The sequence below is a fragment of the Rhinolophus hipposideros genome, assembly GCF_964194185.1.
Source record: "Rhinolophus hipposideros genome assembly, chromosome: 4".
Classification (NCBI taxonomy): Eukaryota; Metazoa; Chordata; class Mammalia; order Chiroptera; family Rhinolophidae; genus Rhinolophus; species Rhinolophus hipposideros.
In genome coordinates this window covers 29,964,625-29,985,100 of record NC_138050.1, presented here as the reverse complement: position 1 = coordinate 29,985,100, position 20,476 = coordinate 29,964,625, and the positions used below count along the sequence as shown (strand labels likewise).

At 35.7% G+C, this 20,476-nt stretch overlaps 1 protein-coding gene across 1 annotated transcript in view; it reads left to right on the top strand.

Moving 5' to 3' along the window:
• Positions 1-20,476, top strand: part of CENPU (centromere protein U) — a 35,371-nt gene that overhangs the window by 12,818 nt on the left and 2,077 nt on the right. The window contains exons 5-12 of the mRNA XM_081046409.1: positions 287-347; positions 955-1,038; positions 4,001-4,061; positions 5,221-5,329; positions 14,996-15,074; positions 15,289-15,336; positions 16,462-16,523; positions 18,764-18,920. Coding sequence (XP_080902535.1) covers positions 287-347; positions 955-1,038; positions 4,001-4,061; positions 5,221-5,329; positions 14,996-15,074; positions 15,289-15,336; positions 16,462-16,523; positions 18,764-18,920 — 661 coding nt within the window. The remainder of the gene's footprint in view (positions 1-286; positions 348-954; positions 1,039-4,000; positions 4,062-5,220; positions 5,330-14,995; positions 15,075-15,288; positions 15,337-16,461; positions 16,524-18,763; positions 18,921-20,476) is intronic.

Sequence of the window (20,476 nt, the reverse complement as noted above, 5' to 3'; positions counted from 1 at the left end):
TAAACCTGAGAATAGCAACTTGCAGGAAGTTGCTGTTCTCAGACAGGACCACGTGATGCTGCAGGAAGGACACACCACTACTTGCCTACCAAGGATAAAGTGGTGTGGCCTGGGTGTGGGAAGATGTGGGAGGTGACCAATAATCTGGGAAGGTGGCAGTCTGCCTAGGACAAGTGGGAAATCTCATTAAATTGAGCCTATTTTCCTGCTTGATGAACAACTTCTAGAAGACATGAATAGAAATGAAATGTATTACAAGATATTGATGGCTTGTTCTTTGGCACAGTTCGAACACTTCTGACATTGAAGAAAGTGAAAACGAATCTGTAAAAATTAGTGCAAAAAAGGTACGTAGGAGTGTTCTCTCTTCTACTTGATTTTGTAAGACATTTCATATCCTGCCTGTTTAGATTGGATGCAAATAGAAAAAAATGTTCTGTAGCAACATTTTTCATAGAGAAAGAGTATTATGTTTTAGAAGGTACTTTTTAAATAAGTGAAATATTCTATATCTGAAGTGTTCCGCATTACAGAGGTCTCATATCCAAGTAACTTGTCAATTTTAGCGGTCATGTAATGCGTTTAGATTGTGATTTACAAAGGCAGGTTGATTTGTTGAGGGTATTTATTTGGAGCTTTCGTTAATCTAGGTTTCCCATCCTATCCACTGATCATGCTGTCAATCTCCCTGTTATGTTCAGTCTTGAAGTTTAGAAATGAGAAATGTGGACTTGATGGTTATCTACTACCATGCTTCCCCGAAAATAAGACCGAACTAGATAAGCCCTGGCATGATTTTTTCAGGATGACATCCCCTGAACATAAGCCCTAATGCGTCTTTTGGAGCAAAAATTAATATAAGACAAGGTCTTATTTTCAGGGAAACGCAGTATTATAATAAGAATGTTAAACATTTTTATTTTCTAAATCAGTAATGCTGTTTTCTTGACATAGCCAAGAAGAAAACTCAAGCCCATTAGTGAGGACTCTGAAAGCAATAAGGAAAGTAATATAATAATAGGTAAACCAGCAGAGAAAGTAAGTATACACAAGATGGAACTGTTCTAGCTATAGAATCTTCAGAACTTTCAGAGAAACCAGCTGAATTGGGCACTCCTAATTGGGACCCCTTAGTACCAAATCCTCTGTTGAAAAAGAGACCCTGGTAACACAAAGTCAACCAGTAAGAGAGTGTCTGCCATCCCCTTAGAGAGAAAAAAAAGTTGATTGAAAAATGTGTAGGAGGAAAATAAAGCATTTTCTCTTTCCTCCAGTTTTTTTAAAAAAAGATGTTTTATATTTTTCTTATTATAAAAATGTTTATTTTAGAATATTTAGAAGGTATGGAAAGGAAGATAAAATCACCTATAATTCCATCACCCAAAAGTAACCACCATGTTTTTTGGTCTATACTCTTCAGTCTTTAATTGAGCTTTTCTCACCCTAAGTGGGACCATGTTCTTGTCCAATAGTACAATAATTTAATGAGTGCATGATATTTCATTCATGAAAGTGCCATAGCTTCGTTCAGCTCTTACTAGTTAATGGTTGCAATTTAAACAATTTTAAGTACTTTGATGAATTTCTAGGTAAATTTTTGTGTGCGCTTTTGATCATTTCTTTAGGAAGAAAAATTGCTACAATAAGATTTCTGGGTCATATGTGTTCTGTTTTAAGATTCTTGACATATAATATCTTTTGATCAAGCTCTTAAAATGTTTTATGCCAGCACCTTGATTTTGGCCCATTGAAATGGCAGACTTCTGACTCCAGAACTGTTGGAGAATGAATACATTTCTGTTGTTTTTCTCAGCCACCAAGTTGTGGTAATATATTACAGCAACCACAAGAAACGAAACCGCCACCTAATGACTTTTTCTTTATAGCTACATGTTTTTTCAGTTCTATAATTTCCTTTATTAATTTTGATTTTGTATTTATTTTAGTATAGTTTCTACTGAAATTCCCTATCTAATCACTGAGACCATCGCTTCCTTTACTGTTTTTGGACATATTTATAATAGCTACTGTAAAGTCTTTCTTTCCTAAATCAGATATCAGCTATCTCAAAGTGTTTTGTTTGAGTACTTTTTTGTCTTGACTCCAGATCACATTTTTTGTGTAACATTTTAAATCTGGTACTTTCTAATTCTTTCTAATTGTGTATTGGACATTGTTGTTGATAGATTGAGAGTCAGAATTCTGGTAAACTTCTGAATAATGTTGACTTTTATTCTAATAGGTAGCTTGATTATTGGCTGATCAGCTTGAACTTGGTTTTCTTCTTTAGGGTCAAGTTGTGAAAAGCGTAAGGTATTTTCCAAGCCTCTCCAACTCAGTGGGACTCAACCTCTGTATTAGTTTTCAGTTGCTGCATAACAAATTACCACACACTATGTGACTTAAAACATCATACATTTATATCTCACAGTTTCTGAAGGCCAGAAGTCCAGGCTAGATTTCCTTAGCTGGATTCTCTGCTCAGGGTCTCACAAGGCTGAAATCAAGGTGCTAGCCAGGACTGAAACTCATATGAGACTCAGGGTCTTGGTCTCGTCTGAGCTCATTCAAGTTATTAGTAGAATTTGATTCTTTGCTGTTGTAGGTCTGTGGTTCTTGTTTTCTCTCTGGGTGAAGCTGGGGGTTACTCTCAGCTCCTAGAGGCTGCCCTTAGGACCTAGTCCCGTGGCCCTTGTATCTTCAGAGCAAGCCAGAGAATCTCTCATTTGGCTACATGGAGTTAGCTACATGCGTTAGGTTATATATTGTAACCTAATCAAGGGAGCGACTATCCCATCTTATTCACAGTTGCCACCCACACTCAAGCGGAGGAAGTCATACAAGTCACTGGGGATCATCTTAGAATTTTGCTTAGCTAAACCTCCAGTCACTGTGTCCCTGGTGAATCTGGTCAGAGATTGGTTCATTCTAGGGCAGTGTTTCTCAGTCCTTAGTCATGATTGTCTTCCTTACGAATCCTTTTTAAATGTTGTTTTCTCTTAATCTCCCCCACCACCCCACACACAATTAAATTTTGATGCCACAAGTATACTGCATTATCTGTTTATGTACTTGGGTTCTTTGGAGGCTTACAACCATTGTAATAGCTAAGATTTTTTTTATTTTTGCATTCCTCCTAAGAATCAGTTTTTGCCCCTTTGGGAACAGTGTCGCCCCATTTGAGATTGCATGCTCTAGAGTATGGTTCTCACCTCTAAGTTACAGTCTTTCTGCTAGCTCTACTAGTTTGAATGAAGTCTCTGCATTTTCTACATCTAATTTCCCCCAGCATTGCTTGTCTATTACTTGTGATTTTCTTAACCCTATCGTGGCCGCTTCTGGTAAACTTTATGTTGTCTCACTGCACGTGTGGAGCGCACTCACTCAGTCAGACTTTCAGAGCACCCCTCCTGGACTTCTGTGCTCTCCTCTGAGCAGTCATTCCAGGTGCTGCAGCTGCTGTACTCGGGTGGCCGCCTCCTCCGTGGGAGGATTACTGTGCTTTGCTGGGACTGAAGCTTGCTGTGCTGCTGTCTGCGAGTTGTTCCCAGGAGTGGGGAGAAGGGTGACAGACATTCACAGGGTTCGCTTTCTGAGTTTCCTAGTCTTGTTTGGCCTGTAGTCCAGTTCCTAAATAAAATTGCCAGCCCCACCCCATTTTATGGTTTTTCATGGCAGGAGAGCTCATTCAGTTGTTTTTCCATCATAGCTTTAGAAATTGAGCTGATTCCACACATTATTTTAAATAATAAAGGTTCACCGTCTTCCAAGGCAACCATTGTTAAAAGCCAACTGAAAGTTTTGTTTACTTTTTATTTTGAGACAGTTTCATTTTTCTCAGTGTTTCCTTATGTTAATTTAAGTAATTTATATAATATATTAACTTAGAAGTAAATAAGAATTGTAGCTAAAATATTTACTAACAGTGTTTGATAATACTGTCTTAATCCTTTTAAGAGAAGAATACTTAAGTAAAATTCTTTGCTGTGTTTTTTTGTAGAAAACTCAGAAAATGTTACGTACCAAAAGGAAGAAATCAAGAAGTGAAGACACAGACTCAGGTACAGAACAGTGTTTTATGCTTTGAAAATCATTCAAGAATTTCATTTAAAAAATACTTAATTTGTTAAAGTAGCAAATTCTAAGTATGTAAAACTGCCACTTTAAACAGTTAAAAATATATGACTTTGGAGTAACTGTTTCCAACATCTATCATGAAAACTTTCAGTATACAACAAAGGTGAAAGAATTTTACAATCTTTATATACACACCACCTAGATTTTACTATTAAATTGTATTATATTTGCTTTATCACCTATCCATTAATCCATTTTAATTTTTCATCATATAGAATATACTCTTTTTATACATCATGTAGTTTGTACCTTGTATAAGGTTTTTCATTTAGCATAACTTTTTTCAGGTTCATTTGTTATTTTGAATCATTTTTATTGACACAAAATTTATTGAAAAATGTTTGAGAGGAAAATAAAGCATTTTTTCTTTCCTTCAATTCTTTTAGAATAGAAGTTATATTGTTTCTTGTTATAAAAATGTTTATTTTAGAAAATTTAGAAAGAATGAAAAGGAAGATAATCACCTATAATTCCATCACCCCAAAATAACCACCATGTTTTTTTGTCTGTACTCTTTAATCCTTTTACTGAGTTTTTCTTACCCTACTGGGATTATATCCTTGTGTCATCATATCTTACCATATTCTAAGTATTATATAGTATCATGTTAATGAATGAATATTTCATTCATGAATGAATATACTGTAATTTTGTTAATATCTTACTATATATTACTATAACTATCTAATACAGTGAGAAATCTTTATGTGTTCTAGAAGTGGCCTATTAGGTAGGTTAAAATTAAGAAAATATAAAGAAGAGCTTGATCACCAGCAGTGTTTGGATAGCAGCAGGCTATTAAATAAAGGCACAGCAAAGTAATTAAAAGGCAGCAGTGCTTCAGGCTGCTTCAGCAGAAATGGGAGAACCAAGGAGACAGCAGTACAGAGTGATTGTATAGACAGGTTTGAGAGACTGCACTGGAATAGAGAAGTGAGTATATCTCCGCCCATGTGCTGCTTCAGCTGTAGCTATTTTCAGCCATTTAGTGGCATGCTTTCTGTTGAAGCCTTTCAGAACCCTGGACTTAGAGTCAAATTATTGATCATTGGTATATTAAATTGGCTTATCTTAATGTTCTAGATACTTCCGACGGTGTACGTATTTGGTGTCTAAAAGGAAAGAAAAGCAGTGACATCACAGAGTTAGATGTTGTTTTGTCTGCATTTGAGAAAACCCTCCTAGAGTATAAGTAAGTTTTTTGATGTGATATAGGTACCTAATAGAATCCCACAGCTTTTTTATACATAGTATTTTCATTATCATTTAGTTTTACATATTTTTAAATTTCCATTATAATATTTTCTTTAATTTCCATTATAATTTTTTAGTAGTGTGTTTTTGTATGTCCAAATACATGACTTTTTAATTTATAGTTTTGTATTAACCTGTCTTAAATATGTTCTGGTCAAATTGCGTGGACTGGTGATACCTATTTTTTGAAATTTTGAGGCTTTCTACCACATAATCTCTGGGAATCTCTAATCAGTTGGTCTATATGTAGAATCTCTAATTATTGGATCTATATAGAATCAGTATTATTAACATTTGTAAAATTTTTCCTGATAGTTCCATCAATTTATGCTATAGACATTTAGAGACTATTTTATTAGGATATGCTTAAAATTGCTCTGTCTTGATTGAACATTTTATCCTTACTTGACCCTCTCCATTTTCTAAAAATGCTTTTTGTCTTAAAATCTATTTTATCTGATGATAATAATATAGTATCACTAGATTTCTTTTGCTAGCATTTGCCATATTTTACATATTTTACATACGTTCTTTCCAACCTTTGTCTTATTTTAAACTTTCTTATAAAATCTTTAAAATCCCATATGTCCACCTTTGAGTTTCAGCTGTTGACTTTAGTGCATTTACATTTATTATAATTATCAATATATTTGGAAGAATAGATTGATATAGTTTTATTGCTTGAAATATTTTGTTCTAACTTTTGATGTTTTTAATCCTTTCTTTTTTTTAAAAAAATAGGATTTATAACTCCCCACTAATAAGAACTTTGGCAAGGTCTCTTATCTTTTGGTCTTCTCTTCCTTCTCTTCCCCCATCCCAAACCCCATCAGTTTCTAATACCTAGAGACTTTTGATTCTGGCTTAAGATAGACAAATTGTCTTTTTTAGCTTCTAAAACAGCAACAATCTTTACTCAGGTATGTTTTATATTTGACTACCTTTTTACTTCACATATTTTTTGTAACATGCCTCTTATTTAAATGTTTCATCCAGCACTTCTCAGTATGGCTGTTGATGTTGTAAAATTCCTAAATCCTAATTATTTTGATCATGACTTTGAACAAGAATGACAGTTTAGCTGGATATAATATTCTAGGTTCTAAATCATTTCCTTAAATGCTTTGTAATCACTGTTCCTTTGTCTTTCGCATCTAGTGTTAATTTGGAAAATATGTCCATCTAAATCTTGTTTCTTTACATGTGGTCTGATCTTTCTCTAAGCTTTTACAATATTTTGTCTTGATATTCTTAAATTTCACTATTTTGGGTCTGACCTTTCCAATCTAAGATTCTTCTTTAATTAAAAAATAAAAAGCATTTTTGTCTTCTCTGATTCTCTTTATTTTCTATGTCATTGTTCTTGGTTTCTAGATTTCCTCAATCTAGAAATTAGAAATGTGCTAATTTACTTCTCAGATATATCCATTCTGCCATTTACCCCATCTATTGAGTTCTTTACGTGTTTTAGGTTTTATATCTAATATTTCTGTTTGGTTCTTTTTTTATCTTATATTCAGGTTTTATGTTGCTAATATCTTCTTTAGAATATTTATCAGGCTAATTTAAAATTACTGGATTATCTTTTGTGAAACACCTGCTTCTGATAGGATTTCTGATCTAATACACTGTTGTTTTCCTTTCGAAACAGTTGTGTTCTTCCTGTGTCTTGTTGCTCTAGCCTATGAGCTTTTATATTCCGCTTGGGCTGTCAGCTTCTCTGTCACACACTGTGTGTAACAGAAGGCCAAACCTCAATTTTTGTCAGTTCCCATGAATACAAGGGATGGCAGTGGATGAGTCCTAGGCTAGGAGGCCTCAGTCACTCATCCCACAAAGTAACTGTCAGATCAGCATTTCACCCTTTGACCTGCAGAGATAAGTAGCATTAAGAGGAGATATCCTCCTTAGATTACCATTCTTCAGCCCTGGGGGTTGTCGGACTAACTGCCCAAAGTTAGTCAGTCTCTACCTGTTTTTCTCCAGACCTCTCAAACACAGCCTAGATTTTACTTTTGATGACACAGGGACAGAGAGAGGTCTGAGTTGCTGCAGCTGTCAGAAAAGCATGGTTTCTGAGAACCAGTGTCGGGGAAGAAGCAGGAGCCAACCTTAACAGTTCTCTTCCTGCCCTGGGCCATAGCCACCACTCTTCACACCAGTTCACCCAGCCTAACCCCTATTCCACTTATCTCAGGGCTTTTCACAGCTTTCTCCATTTGGAGGGACAAAGGAAGAGTCACTCTCTAGTTCTTCTGGCGATGATCTTGGGGAAAGGAACCAGCTGTCATGCTAACTCACCTTATCATCATAGGAAGTGTCTGTTTTATTCTTCTGTATGGTATGTTTCAGAGCCAGTTTGCCATTAAAACTGGTACAGAAGTTCTCTTAACATACCCAACACCATCTTGACTGTGTTATCCTTTTCTCACTCATAAATCTCTTTGGAGAAAGAAAAGACTTATTATAGAATTACAATATTCTAGTGAAAACGTCATCTTGCCTTTTATCATATTAAATTCTTGGTATAAAAATGATTTAGAAGAGGTATAGTATTTTCGTGAGACATTTAAAATTATAAAATACCCTTGTGTTTTTGTCATACCAAATAATTCTGGTAGAATCACTGATCTCATTTTATTTTCTTGACAAAGTGTTCTCAACCACACAAAAAGCTTTACTTTCAAAATCAAGTTAATTATTTGAAGGTCAGCCATTTTTAATATCCTTTACCTAGTACTCATACCTGAATAGTTTCTTTGATAACAGACTTACTGATTGTAAAGTTTATCGATGTGTATAAGTAGGGAAGTATACCATAAAAAGCAAATATTAAAAACTTAGAATATTCTAAAACTCATTCAATTAGTTATCTGTAGGGAAGTGACCCGATTTTTAAGGCACTAGAATTTGGAAGAGCTAGCATTTGGGAAGACCACCACCATTAAGGTTGATAGAATCCACCAATTTATCATCATAAGCCATGCAGAAAGCCAAGCCAAAACATTTTTCTAATGTTTTTTAATCTTAAAATCATGATTTCATATTGATGTTAGAAATTCTACTTTTTAAAAATAGGGCTGATATATTTTTTTAAATTGTGATAAAATACGCATAACACATAATTTACCATCATAAGACCCTTATAGAGTATGAATTCAGTAATGTTAAATATATTCACATTGTTGTGCAACAGATATCTCTTTTTCTTATTTTATAGCTTTGGCACCCTTGTTGAAGATGATTTGATCATATATGTGAGCGTTTATTTCCAGGTTCTCTGTTCTCTTTCATTGGTCGAGATGTCTGTCTTTATGTTAGTACTATACTCTTGATTACTGTAGCTTTGTCATGTTTTGTAATCAGGAAATGTGAGGCCTCATCTTTCGTGTGCTGTTTCAAGATTATTTTGGCTATTTGCGGTCCTTTGATATTCCATATGAAGTTTAGGATGGTTATTTTCTACATAGGCAAAAAATGCCACTTGGAATTTGGTAGGGATTGCATTGAATCTGTAGATAGTTTGGGGTACTAAGGACATTTTAATAGTATTAACTCTTCCAATCAATGAGCATGGGATGTTTTTCCATTTATAGTACCTTCTTTAATTTCTTTCAGCAATGTCTTATAGTTTTGAGCATATAAATATCTCACTTTGGTTAAGTTTATTCCTAAATATTTTATTCTTTTAGATGCTGTGGTAAATGGTATTGTTTTCTTAATTTCCGTTTTGGATTGTTCATTGTTAGCACATAGAAATGCAACTGATTTTGTGTGTTGATTTTGTATCCTTCAACTTTGCTGAATTCTTTTATTGGTTCTAACAGTTCTTTTGTGGAGTCTTTAGGGTTTTCTACATAGAAGATTATGTCATCTGCAAACAGAGATTTTACTTCTTTCCAATTTGGATACCCCCTTCCTTTTTTTCTTACCCAATTGCTGAATTGCTGTAGCTAGGATTTCCATTACTATCCTGAAAAGAAATGGCAAGAGAGGGCATCCCTGCCTTGTTCCTGATCTGAGAGCAAAAGCGTTCAGTTTTTCACTATTATTATGATGTTAGCTGTGGGCTTTTCATACATGGCTTTACATTGTGTTAATGTAATTTCCTTCTATTCCTAGTTTGTTTACAATTTTTATCATGAATGGGTGTTGAATTTTGTCAAATGCTTTTTCTGCATTGTGTGGCTTTTGTTCTTCATGTTGGTATTGTACCGCATTAACATTGATTGCATTTCATATGTTGAACTATCCTTGCATTCCAGAAATAAATTCCATTTTTTCATGATGTATAATCCTTTTTAAAGATGTTAAATTCTGTTTACTAGTATTTTGTTGAGGGGTTTTGACTCAATAATCATCAAGGATATCGGTGTCTAGTTTTCTTTTAGTACTTTTGTCTGATTTTGGTATCAGTGTAATGCTGGCCTCATAAAATTAGTTTAGAAGTGTTCCCTCCTCTTCAGTTTTTTTGGAATAATTTGAGAAGGACTGGTATTCATTCTTCTTTAAATGTTTGGTAGAATTCTCCATTGAAGCCATCTGGCCCTGGAACCTGTGATGGGAGGTTTATGATTTCTGAGTCAATCTCCTCACTAGCTATCAGTTAGTTCAGATTTTATTTTTTGAACCGACACTCTGGTTCAAGCCATTGTTTCTCAGTGTAGTTGTGTAGGACACAGATGCCTAGTCCATGCTGGTATTATGAGCCTTGCGCTCGCTCCCCCCCATCCCCCCGGCTGAGGCAGTCGGTCGCCGGTCGTTGGTTGGCCACTCACAGCAGCTCTCACCGGCTGCCAGCCACTCACACTGGCTACCGGCTGCTCATGGCAGCACACGGTAGCCCATGGCAGCCCATGGCAGCTCATGCCAACTTCTGGACCTCTGGATGCTCACGCAGCCCAGCTCCAGGGAGAGCCGTTGTTCACAGTCTTAGCTGTAGAGGGCACAGCTTACTGGCCCATGTGAGAATCGAACCCTCGACCTCGGTGTTAGGAGCACGGCGCTCCAACCACCTGAGTCACCAGGCTGGCCCCAGATTTTTTTTTTATTCCTGATTCATTCCTAGTAGGTTCTAGGTTTCTAGAAATTTATGCATTTCTTTTAGGTTACCCAGTTTGTTGGCATGTAATTGTTGATAGTAGTTTCTTATGATACTTTTTATTTCTGTAGCATCAGCTATATTTCATTTCTGATTGAGTCTTCTATTTTTTTGTCAATTTTGATCTTTCCCAAAAAACCAACTCTTAGTTTCAGTTTTTTTTCTTACTCTTCTATTCTCTATTTTGTTTATTTCTGCTCTAATCTTTATTGTTCCTTCCTTCTGCTAACTTTGGGTTTAGTTAGCTCTTCTTATAGTTCCTTGAAATATAAAATTAAGTTGTTGATTTGAGATCTTTCTTAATGTAGGTATTTACTGCTATAAACTTCCCTCTTAGTACTGATTTTGCTGCATCCTGTAAGTGTTGGTACACTGTGTTTTTGTTTTCATTTGTCTTAAGATTTTTCCCTTCATATTTCTTCTTTGACCCATTGTTTGTTCAAGTGTTGTTTAATTTCAACATACTTATGAATTTTCCTGTTTTCCTTTTGCTAATGATTTCTTGTTTGAAATTGTTTAAACTAAGATTTCTTAGTTTAAGTTGGTTAGGTTACTTTGTCACCTAACATGTGATATATCATGGATAATATTCTGTGTGTGCTTCAGAAGAATGTATATCCTGCTGTTATTGGGTAGAATATTTTCTATAGGTTTAATAAGTCCAAGTGGTTTATTCAAGTTCTGTCTCCTTATTGAGCGATTGTATGATCTATCCATTATTGAAAGTGAGGTATTGAAATCTTATACTATTACTGTTACTTTGTATTTCTCTCTTTAATTCTGTCAGTTCATATATTTGGGTGCTCCAGTTTTGGGTGCATATATGTTTATAACTTGTTATCTTTCTGATGAATTGACCCTTTTTTTTTTCATTCCATAATGTCCTTTGTCTTTTGTGAAAATTTTTGACTTAAAGTTCACTTTGTCTAAGTATGGTCACCTCTGCTTTTTTTTGGTTGCCATTTGATGGAATATCTTTTTTTATCCTTTTATATTCAGCCTGTGTATTTTCCTTACACTTAACTAAAGTGAGTCTCTTGTAAACAGCATATAGTTGGATCTTGTTTTTTTTTTTTATGCAGTCAGCCATTCTGTTTCTTTTGATTAGGAGTTTAATCAGTTTACATTTAAAGGAATTACTGACAGTGACAGTATTTTGTTAGTTTTCTATAAGTTTTGTAGTTTTCTCTCTCCTCTTGCTATTTTCCTTTGTGTTTCATTGATTTTGTGTAGTGACATGCCTTGATTCCCTTCTCATTTTCTTATGTGCTTCTATAGATATTTTTTGTGAGGATGACATAAATCATCTTATAGTAATCTTCTTTAAACTGATAAACTCAATAACATACAAAAACTCCTTTACATCTCCTTCCCCCGCTATTTGCGGATCACATTATGTTATCGATGCCACAGATTACTACACCTTTTATATTTTTAACCATTGACATAGTTTTATGGTTATTTTAATGCTTTTGTCTTTTACATACTAGTATTAAAAGTGACTTATGCACCACCATTACAGTATTACAGGATGCAGTATTCACCTATATATTTACCTTTACCAGAGAGCTTTGTATTTTCATATGCTTTTGTGCTGTTGTATAGTATCTTTTTGTTTCAACTGAAGGACTCCCTTTAATCATTCTTATAAGGTGGTTCTAGTGGGGATGAACCACCTCAGCTTTTATTTATCGGGGAAAGTATTTCTCCATTTTTTGAAGGATAGTTTTACTAGGTATAGCATTCTTGAATGGTAGGGTTTTTTTTCTTTCCAGCACTTTGAGTGTATCATTCCACATCCTTCTATCCAGTAATGTTTCTGCTAAGAAATCTACTGACAATGTTATGAGAGCTTCCTTGTGCACAAGTTGCTTTTCTCTTCTTTCAAGATTTTCTGTCTTTGAATTTTGACAGTTTGAGTATAATGCATTTCAATGTGGGCCACTTTGGGTTCTTCTTGGGGTCCCTTGAGCTTCTTGAATTTGGGTGTCTGTTTACTTCTTCAAATTTGGGAAGTTTGGAGCCATTATTTCTTCAGATAAGCTCTCTGTCTCTTCTGTTCATCTTGGACTCCTATAATGGATATATTGATATACTTGGTGTCCCATGAGTCCCTTGGGCTTTTTTTTCATTCTTTTTCTCCTTTTCTTCCTCTGACTTGATAATTTTAAATGATTCATCATCGGGTTTGCTGTTTCTTTCCTCTGTTTGATGAAATCTTTTGTGAATCCCTCTAATTTTTTTAACTCTGTCATTGTATTATTCAGTTCCAGAATTTGGTTCTTTTTAATAGTTTGTTGATATTCTCATTTTGTTCATGCATTGTTTTCCTTTTTTAATTTATCTGTTTTCTTGTAGCACACTGAGCTTCTTTAAGATGATTGTTTTTGAATTCTGTAAGGTAATTTCTGTCAGGTCTCCTTTTTTTAGGGTCTATGTTTCTGGAGATTTTATGTTTCTCTCTTTGATTGGACCATGTTTTCTTGTTTCTTCCTGTACCATATATATATATATAATATTATACATATAAAATATACAGATATATTATATTTTATATTTATATTTATTTATTTAATATATTTATTTTATATTTTATATTTATACATAAAATATATGTATATATATTTTTTACCATGTTTTGTGCATTTTAAAAAGCAGCCACTTCTTATAATCTTTACAGACTGGCTTTATAGAGGTAGAGTTTCTGGGATGGGGGGGTCCGTCAACCTTTTTCTGGGGATGTATCTTCTTTGGTCTTCTGTGTGTAATTTCCCAACTAGAGAGGTTTCTTTTTCAGGAGATTGTAATCTCTAAAGATTAGAGCTCCCTCTTGTGTGTATCTGTGGTATTTTAGTTCTCTGGTGCTGCAACAGGCTGCTGAGCTCTTTTGTTTTCCATGTACCCCAGGCATCCGTAGAATGCTGGTTCCTTGTCAGTACTCCAAGTCAGGCAAGACAAAAATAAGTCCCTCATGCAGCCTTCTGAAAAGCCAGTATATTGGACATATTCCACTCTTCTCTTTTTCTTCCCAAGGGAGAAACCACGAACTAAGCATCTCCTTTTAATAGAACTGAGCTGTGCTGGCTTGGAAGAATGTCTATCTCAGTTGATATGAAATGGATTTTCTTAGATGTCTAAATGTGGGTGTTCTTGACTTTAAACTTGCCTGGCATAATGCAACTTAATTGGTTTTGGGAATTTTCACAAAGGCTTTGTGGGCCATGTATAGGTAAGTTGGTTTTCCTGGGGGGGAATGAGGTCTGGGGTATCCTATTCCACCACCTTGCTGATGTCACTAGAAATATTTTTTTAACACCCATTTCATGATGAAAACTTATACAAAGATGTGTATTTAAAAATGCAGGCATTCTTTTGTGTATGCTTAGCTTCTGAAGAATTAGGCCATGAGTTTGGTCCCCTTCTCTTGGGTGACTCTTCTCCTGATGGACTTGCTCCAAGAAAAAAATAACTTTGTAACTACTGGCACTTATACAAGAGATTTACTATTTTAAAATAAAAGGACACTTTAAATTATAGTACCCTCCTGTGCCAATGCAGAAAGGGTAGACGTCTAGCTGCAGCTCTGGCACAGTGTCTGCTGCTGCTGCACAGTCGCGATGCGTCTACCGTTCAGCCGACTAAGCCACACCAGGAGGTCATAAGGTCTCCCTTATGACAGGGACCTGAATCAGTTTCCTTTTGGGGTCAGCTTTATATTAGGTCAGTGCAAAAAAAATTGTGATTTTTGCAATTTTCAATCTTTTAAACCGCAGTTACTTTTTCACCAACCTAATAGTTTTTGAAGAATTCAACAGCTGGCTTTTGACACTGTGACTGGTTGGAACCAGCATACTTTAGATGCCTGGGGGACATGGAGAACAAAAGAGCTCAGCAGTTTGTTGCAGCAAAAGAGAACTGGCAATACTGCACACAGGCTGGCACAGCTCAGCAGGATTAGGAAAAATGGCCCTGCGCGCTCCTTCTTCCTTGGGAGAGGAAGAGATGAGTGGACCGTCACCCAGTGTTCCAGTTTTTTTGGGTGCTGCCTGAGGGAAGGGTTTCTGTGTCACCTGAATTGGAGCACTGGTGGGAACTGACAGGTTGGATTCCTGGGGTCACAGAGACCAAACATGTTATATAATTATTCATTCCTCCAGTTGTTAGCAGGCAGGGAGGGAGGGGCTAAAGTCTGCTGGTCGTTGGATCGGGGGAGGAAAAGGCTGGGATTGGTTGTAAGCATTTCCACATTACTTGTATCACCTGTGGCCGTGGCCAGTGTCAAAGAGTTAAGCTGACCATATACTTGAGGGTTTAGGAAAAAGAATTTCCTGCTGTTTTCCTTTTGTTGAGATATTTCCAGTATTTTTTTAAAGCCTGAGAAAGTGCTGTAAGCTGACTATGCTATCTTAGATACTCAGAATGGTGTAAGCCAAATTGTGCGTTGATATACTAAGCAAATAAAACACACCTTTCTAGATGTTTGATTTTTCTTTTATTCTACAGAAAAAATATAGACTCTAAAATTTGCAAGAAAGCCATCAATACATTTCATTCTAATATAAAAGATGAACTCATCAAAATGGTAAGTTCACTGACATAAATTCATTGGTCTAAATCTTTACTAATCCTGAGGCAGCATATCGTTAGGAAGGACTGCATTTGCTGGCAATGTAGTAAAGAACTCATTAGAATTAGCCATATTTCCCATGTTGTTTTAAACTAAATGTCATGTATCATAAGCTAATAAGTGTTTAATTTTGGAAATGCCATGCAAATATTTCTTTTGTTTTGTGTAGCTTAAAAAAATGCAGATGTTGAAAACTCTGAAAAGGAAGAATGCTAAGGTAAGTCCTTGTGGCGAGAAGCAGACAGCCATATAGAACGCTATAATGGAGAAGAGCTATGTAGACTTGACTCTGAGTTTTATGACCATTGGTTTGTATAAGATTTTTATCTTTTTAGTCAGGCTTTTATTTGATTGATTTTGTGTTTGAGTACTGTTAATGCACGCTAAGGAATGGGGATCCTGGTTAGCCTAAAAATGGCTTTGAAGCCCAAGATGGCCACATGTATGGATAAGTATTGTGTGATGTATACTTATTGCTTTTGTGGATATCAGAAAGCAAAGCCTTTTAGAATCAAGACTTGTCCCAGGTAAGAGGAAAGCCTGGGCGGGATACTGGTTTAAGGGTCAAGAGACCTCATTTGTTGTGCTGGTTCTGCTACTTCAATGTTGTACCACATTTTTGAGAGCTGTACGCAAATAGGTGTGCAAGGGAAACAAGCCAGAAAGCAGTAAGCCCTCCTTTCCCCATCATCTCTTTCTGATTGGACCAAATGACCTCTGACGTTCTAGCTCTAAACTTGCTTGAATCTAGGAATGGAAGAGCAGCTCCCCGTCTACATTTATAATAGAAATGTATTGGAAGTATACATTTCCCTTCTAGTCATTACAAGCCTTTGTTGTTGTTTTCCTTCCATTTTAATCTCTTACTGGTCAACTCTGCATTGCTTACAAGCAAGTGGGAACAGTCTGAATGTCCAGCAATGGAATATTAGGTAGTCACTAAAAGTGATGGCAAAGATAATAAAATTGATTTTACTGAAATGTTCTTTTTAAAATACAAATGTATCATGACATTCCCCTTCTTCAACATTTTCCTAGTGTCTCTAGATAAAAGTGAAACTCCTTACTTTATATCTCACAGGGTGAAAACCTGGCCCCCACTTCCAAGTCTTGGAGTAAATAGCCCTGCTGGTCTTTTTCAGAGTTCTCTTCTTTGATACCACATGTCAGAAATTGTAATTACATACTGCTTATATATATATGTTTTCCCTATTAGACCAAAGTTCCATGATAGAAAGAATGGGGTCTGTCTTGTTTTGCACTATTTCTAGTACCTGGCACAGTGTGCATGGCATGCCCAAATATTTATGAAATCAATTTAACAAATTATTATATTACTTAGATAATTTCAGATATTGAAAAGAAAAGGCAGCGTTTGATTGAAGTCCAGGACGAACTGCTTCGGTAAGATAACATCAAAATCCTCTTTGAGATCTTAGAAAGATTGTGCTGTGTCATGTGGGGCTAATAAACCTTGCTGCTGTGTTGCATTAAAATCGCAGGTTTTCTTTGAGTGTGGAAGCTCAGTGAAGGTGGGTTATGCAGCAGAGTCGGAGAAGCTCTTAACAAAGGAGAATTCGGCACTGATATATTTGCCATTAGATCTCTCAACTGTGGCCTGAGAGGCAGCCTAATTAGAGAGTTAATGCATAGACTCTAGAACAAAACTGCCTGGGTTTGAATCCACGCTCGACCATTTACTGGCTGTGCAACTTTGGGCAGGTTATTTAACATCCCAGGGCCTCGGATCATTCATTTGTAAATGAGCATAATACTTCCAACTCGCAGAGTGTTGTGAGAATTAAATGAATAAATGTACAGAAAATGCCTCACAGTGACTGGCATACAGGAAGTGCTGTATAAATGTTAACAGTTTTTGTTAATATTGTTGGAACGTGATTCAACAATCATTGAATTGGTATGACACTCATGCGAGTCCATTCCCGAGTATTGGACCAGTGAACTGTTCGGGCTATCCCCGTGGTCCTGAAAGACGAGCACACTGGGTTGCTGTCAGGCCACTAGTGATGTTTGGTGCTCTTCAGTCCGACCAGGATGTGGTGTGAGCTGCTGGCCTGGTAGTAAAGCAGCGGAAGTATAAGCAGTATCAGATATGCTCTCTGCTCTTCGGGAGATTTAAATATAGCTTGAGAAAGTGGTATCAGAAAAGACAGCCTATAATTACTAAGATTTAGAGAAGCGCTGCCACAGAAGTTAGAAGATGGAGGAACTGGTTATCTAGTCCATTGGTTTCCATATCTAATCTATGGACAGGTACGGCCCATGATAAAGCGCTCACCTGGCCCAGACCAAAATAAGAAAATTAAAGACAGTACAATAATGATAGCTAACACTTAAAAAAAAAAAAAAACTTCCTGTGTATGCTAGGCACCACCCTAAATGCATTATATTATACACCAACTCATTAATCATAATCTGTGAGGCAGGTGATTATGGCTGTTAACAAGGCGATATAAGACTCAGGCATGTTTTAAAGACCAGCCTCTTGGTTCTTTGTCTAGATATAATTTTAAAAGTTGAGAAGTACAGGCATACCCAGAGATAATGTGGATTTGGGTCGAGACCACTGCAATAAAGCAAATATTTCAACAAAACTAGTCATAATTTTTGCTGGTGGAGGGCCTTGCCTTCAATTTGTAACCAAAAAAAAAAAAAAAAACAAAAAGAAAGAAAAGAAAAAGAGCAACATGTATGAAACACAATAAAATGAGGTATGCCTGGATATTTTGAAAAAGCATAAAAAGAAAAAAAGTAGTGTCATTGTTTTAACTTTACATGTGAAAAACCAAAGGCACAGGGAGGCAGCTTTACCTACAGCCCCACTCGTAGGAAGCGGGGGAGCCAGGATCTGATGTCTACCACTGACTCCATATCCTGCACTCCTGACTGCAGACCAGACAGCACACTAGTGAGTCTTCCAGAGTGTTGCATTTGTTCAACGTACAGAACTGGTAAAAGGACTTTTCTTTTATAAAATAAAAAATCATGATATTAGAGGATAGTTGCTTTTTATATCTTGTGAGAAGAAAAAATTGGCAGTCTTACCCCTTCCTTTTATGTACTAGTCCATAAAACCCAAGTGATCCCTTTTAATTTTGTAGGTTAAGAAACTAAGCCACTGAAGAGAAAGCACTTTGCCCAAGATCATATATTTTTCATCCGGGCACTGTGATAGTTTTTTCCCCCAACTGGTTTTATCTGACCTTGGAAACGGACACAATTTTGACCAGAGGAAGGGGCAAAGGGAAGCTTTTTTTGTCCGTGCTTTTGCTGTTAAACTGCAATGCCTGTCTATTCCTGCCTGAGGCCATACAATGTTATGTTCTAACTCAGTAGCTTCCAAGACCCTAAAAATGACTTGAAGAATTTCAGGATAGATAGGGTGTTTTCTTCTGTGAGCTTCGTATTTCAGAGTTTTATCTACATTTTAAATTGAAATCCAGAATCTTTCCACACATTCATTATTTCAGAGCCAAAGATATTTTAAACTATCTAGTCCACCTTCCCTGTTTTTTCTAACTTCACTCAATATATTTACACACTCAGTCTCATACACTGTAGGCTGTTACACTTCATTATACTGTCATTTACTTTTAGGAACTTTTTTCTTTTCTTTTTTTTAGGTTAGAACCACAGCTGAAACAACTACAAATAAAATATGATGAACTTAAGGAGAGAAAATCTTCTTTTAGGAATGCAACATATTTCTTATCTAATTTTAAACAGCTTCATCAAGATTATTCAAATATTCGTGAGAGAAAACCAAATGTAAAGGAAACGGTAATAAGTTCAATTTTCACTTTTTTACTGTGCTTCAGAAGCTATAGGGCTTTTCATGCTAGAGTACCAGAAGCTTTGAGCAAAAAGAAATGTAAAAACAACATTGCAGTCTACCTCAAACAGCATCACTCTAACTTGGTGAAAACTTGTTACATCATCCCTTCTTTAGCTACTTAAGACTAGAGGAATAGAGAAAAATCCAGAAACTTTTTTTTATGAAGGTATTTATGCTATGGAGAACTGAATCTCACTAAGGGAAGTGAGCACAAATCTGAAGTGCTTTGCTTTATTATAATTATCACCAACATAAGATTACTCAAACATGTTTTAAAGACCAACCTTTTGTTCACCCCATGTCTGTAGTATCTTTTCTCTAAAAAACAAGTCATCCATAAAATGGTAGGTGTAATTTTAGAAGCTGAGAAACAAAAACATATAGGAGAAAGTACGTATTATTTTAATTTTATAGTGGCTTCTGGATTTTTGCTGCAGACCTTGCTACTGTTGTGAAAACCAGAAATGTTTAAGGTATAGAAAAAAATATATATAGATTATGATCACATCTTGTATTCTTCACTTCTAAATTCAATTTTAAGATTTTGACACTCATCTGAAAGTTAATTTTCCTGAGCCTAAGGTTTGTTGATAGATTATAGAGATCTGGAAATAGAATGTTTTAAAATTATTTGTTTCCTGCGACAGTACCCAGCTAGTCTAAAGCTTGTTATTTGGAGAAATTAATAGCACTAATTTAATTTGAACATAATAACTGGGGTGAAAACAGAGATTCAGAGACTACCTTGTGTGGAATACGCTACTCTTACTGATAGCTTGTTCTCTGCATGCCCTTGGTGCCTTTTGTACTTCTATTGTAGTACGTGTTCTTTTTGCTTTATATATATATTTAAGTATGTCTTACCTCTTTTCCTAAACTAAAAATCTAGCACCAAATGTTGGTTCTTCCCGTTACCCCTCCCTGACAGCACGTGCCCCATCGAAGCTTGAACACATAGTAATGTGATACATTATCTTCTATTTTGTGGGTGGTAAAGTCTGACAGCTTTTTCTGTTTAATTTTCATTTCTATGAAAACCACCTTGAAAACATGATAATAAACAACAAACTATATTCTAGAAAGGGAACTTAGTCACTCACCCTTCAATAACAATTTGCAACACGAAGTTTGGCTTTGTTACCATGTTTCCCTGAAAATAAGATCTAGCCAGACCATCAACTGTAATGCGTCTTTTGGAGCAAAAATTAATATTTTAATTAATTATTTTAAATACAAGACCAGGTCTTATATAAATTTTTGCTCCAAAAGACTCATTAGAGCTGATAGTCCGGCTAGGTTTTATTTTCAGGGAAACACAGTAATTATTTCAAAGTTGAATTCTAATTTTGTCTTGAATCATTAAGAATATTTGGACTGGCAATTTTTAAGACATTTAATTGATTTTCCCAGTAAACAATTTTTCTAGGTGATGGATTTTTTTCTCTTGAACTTTTATAGGCTTTGTGTTCTCATTCCTTCAGTTCTTGCAGTAAAAGTAAAT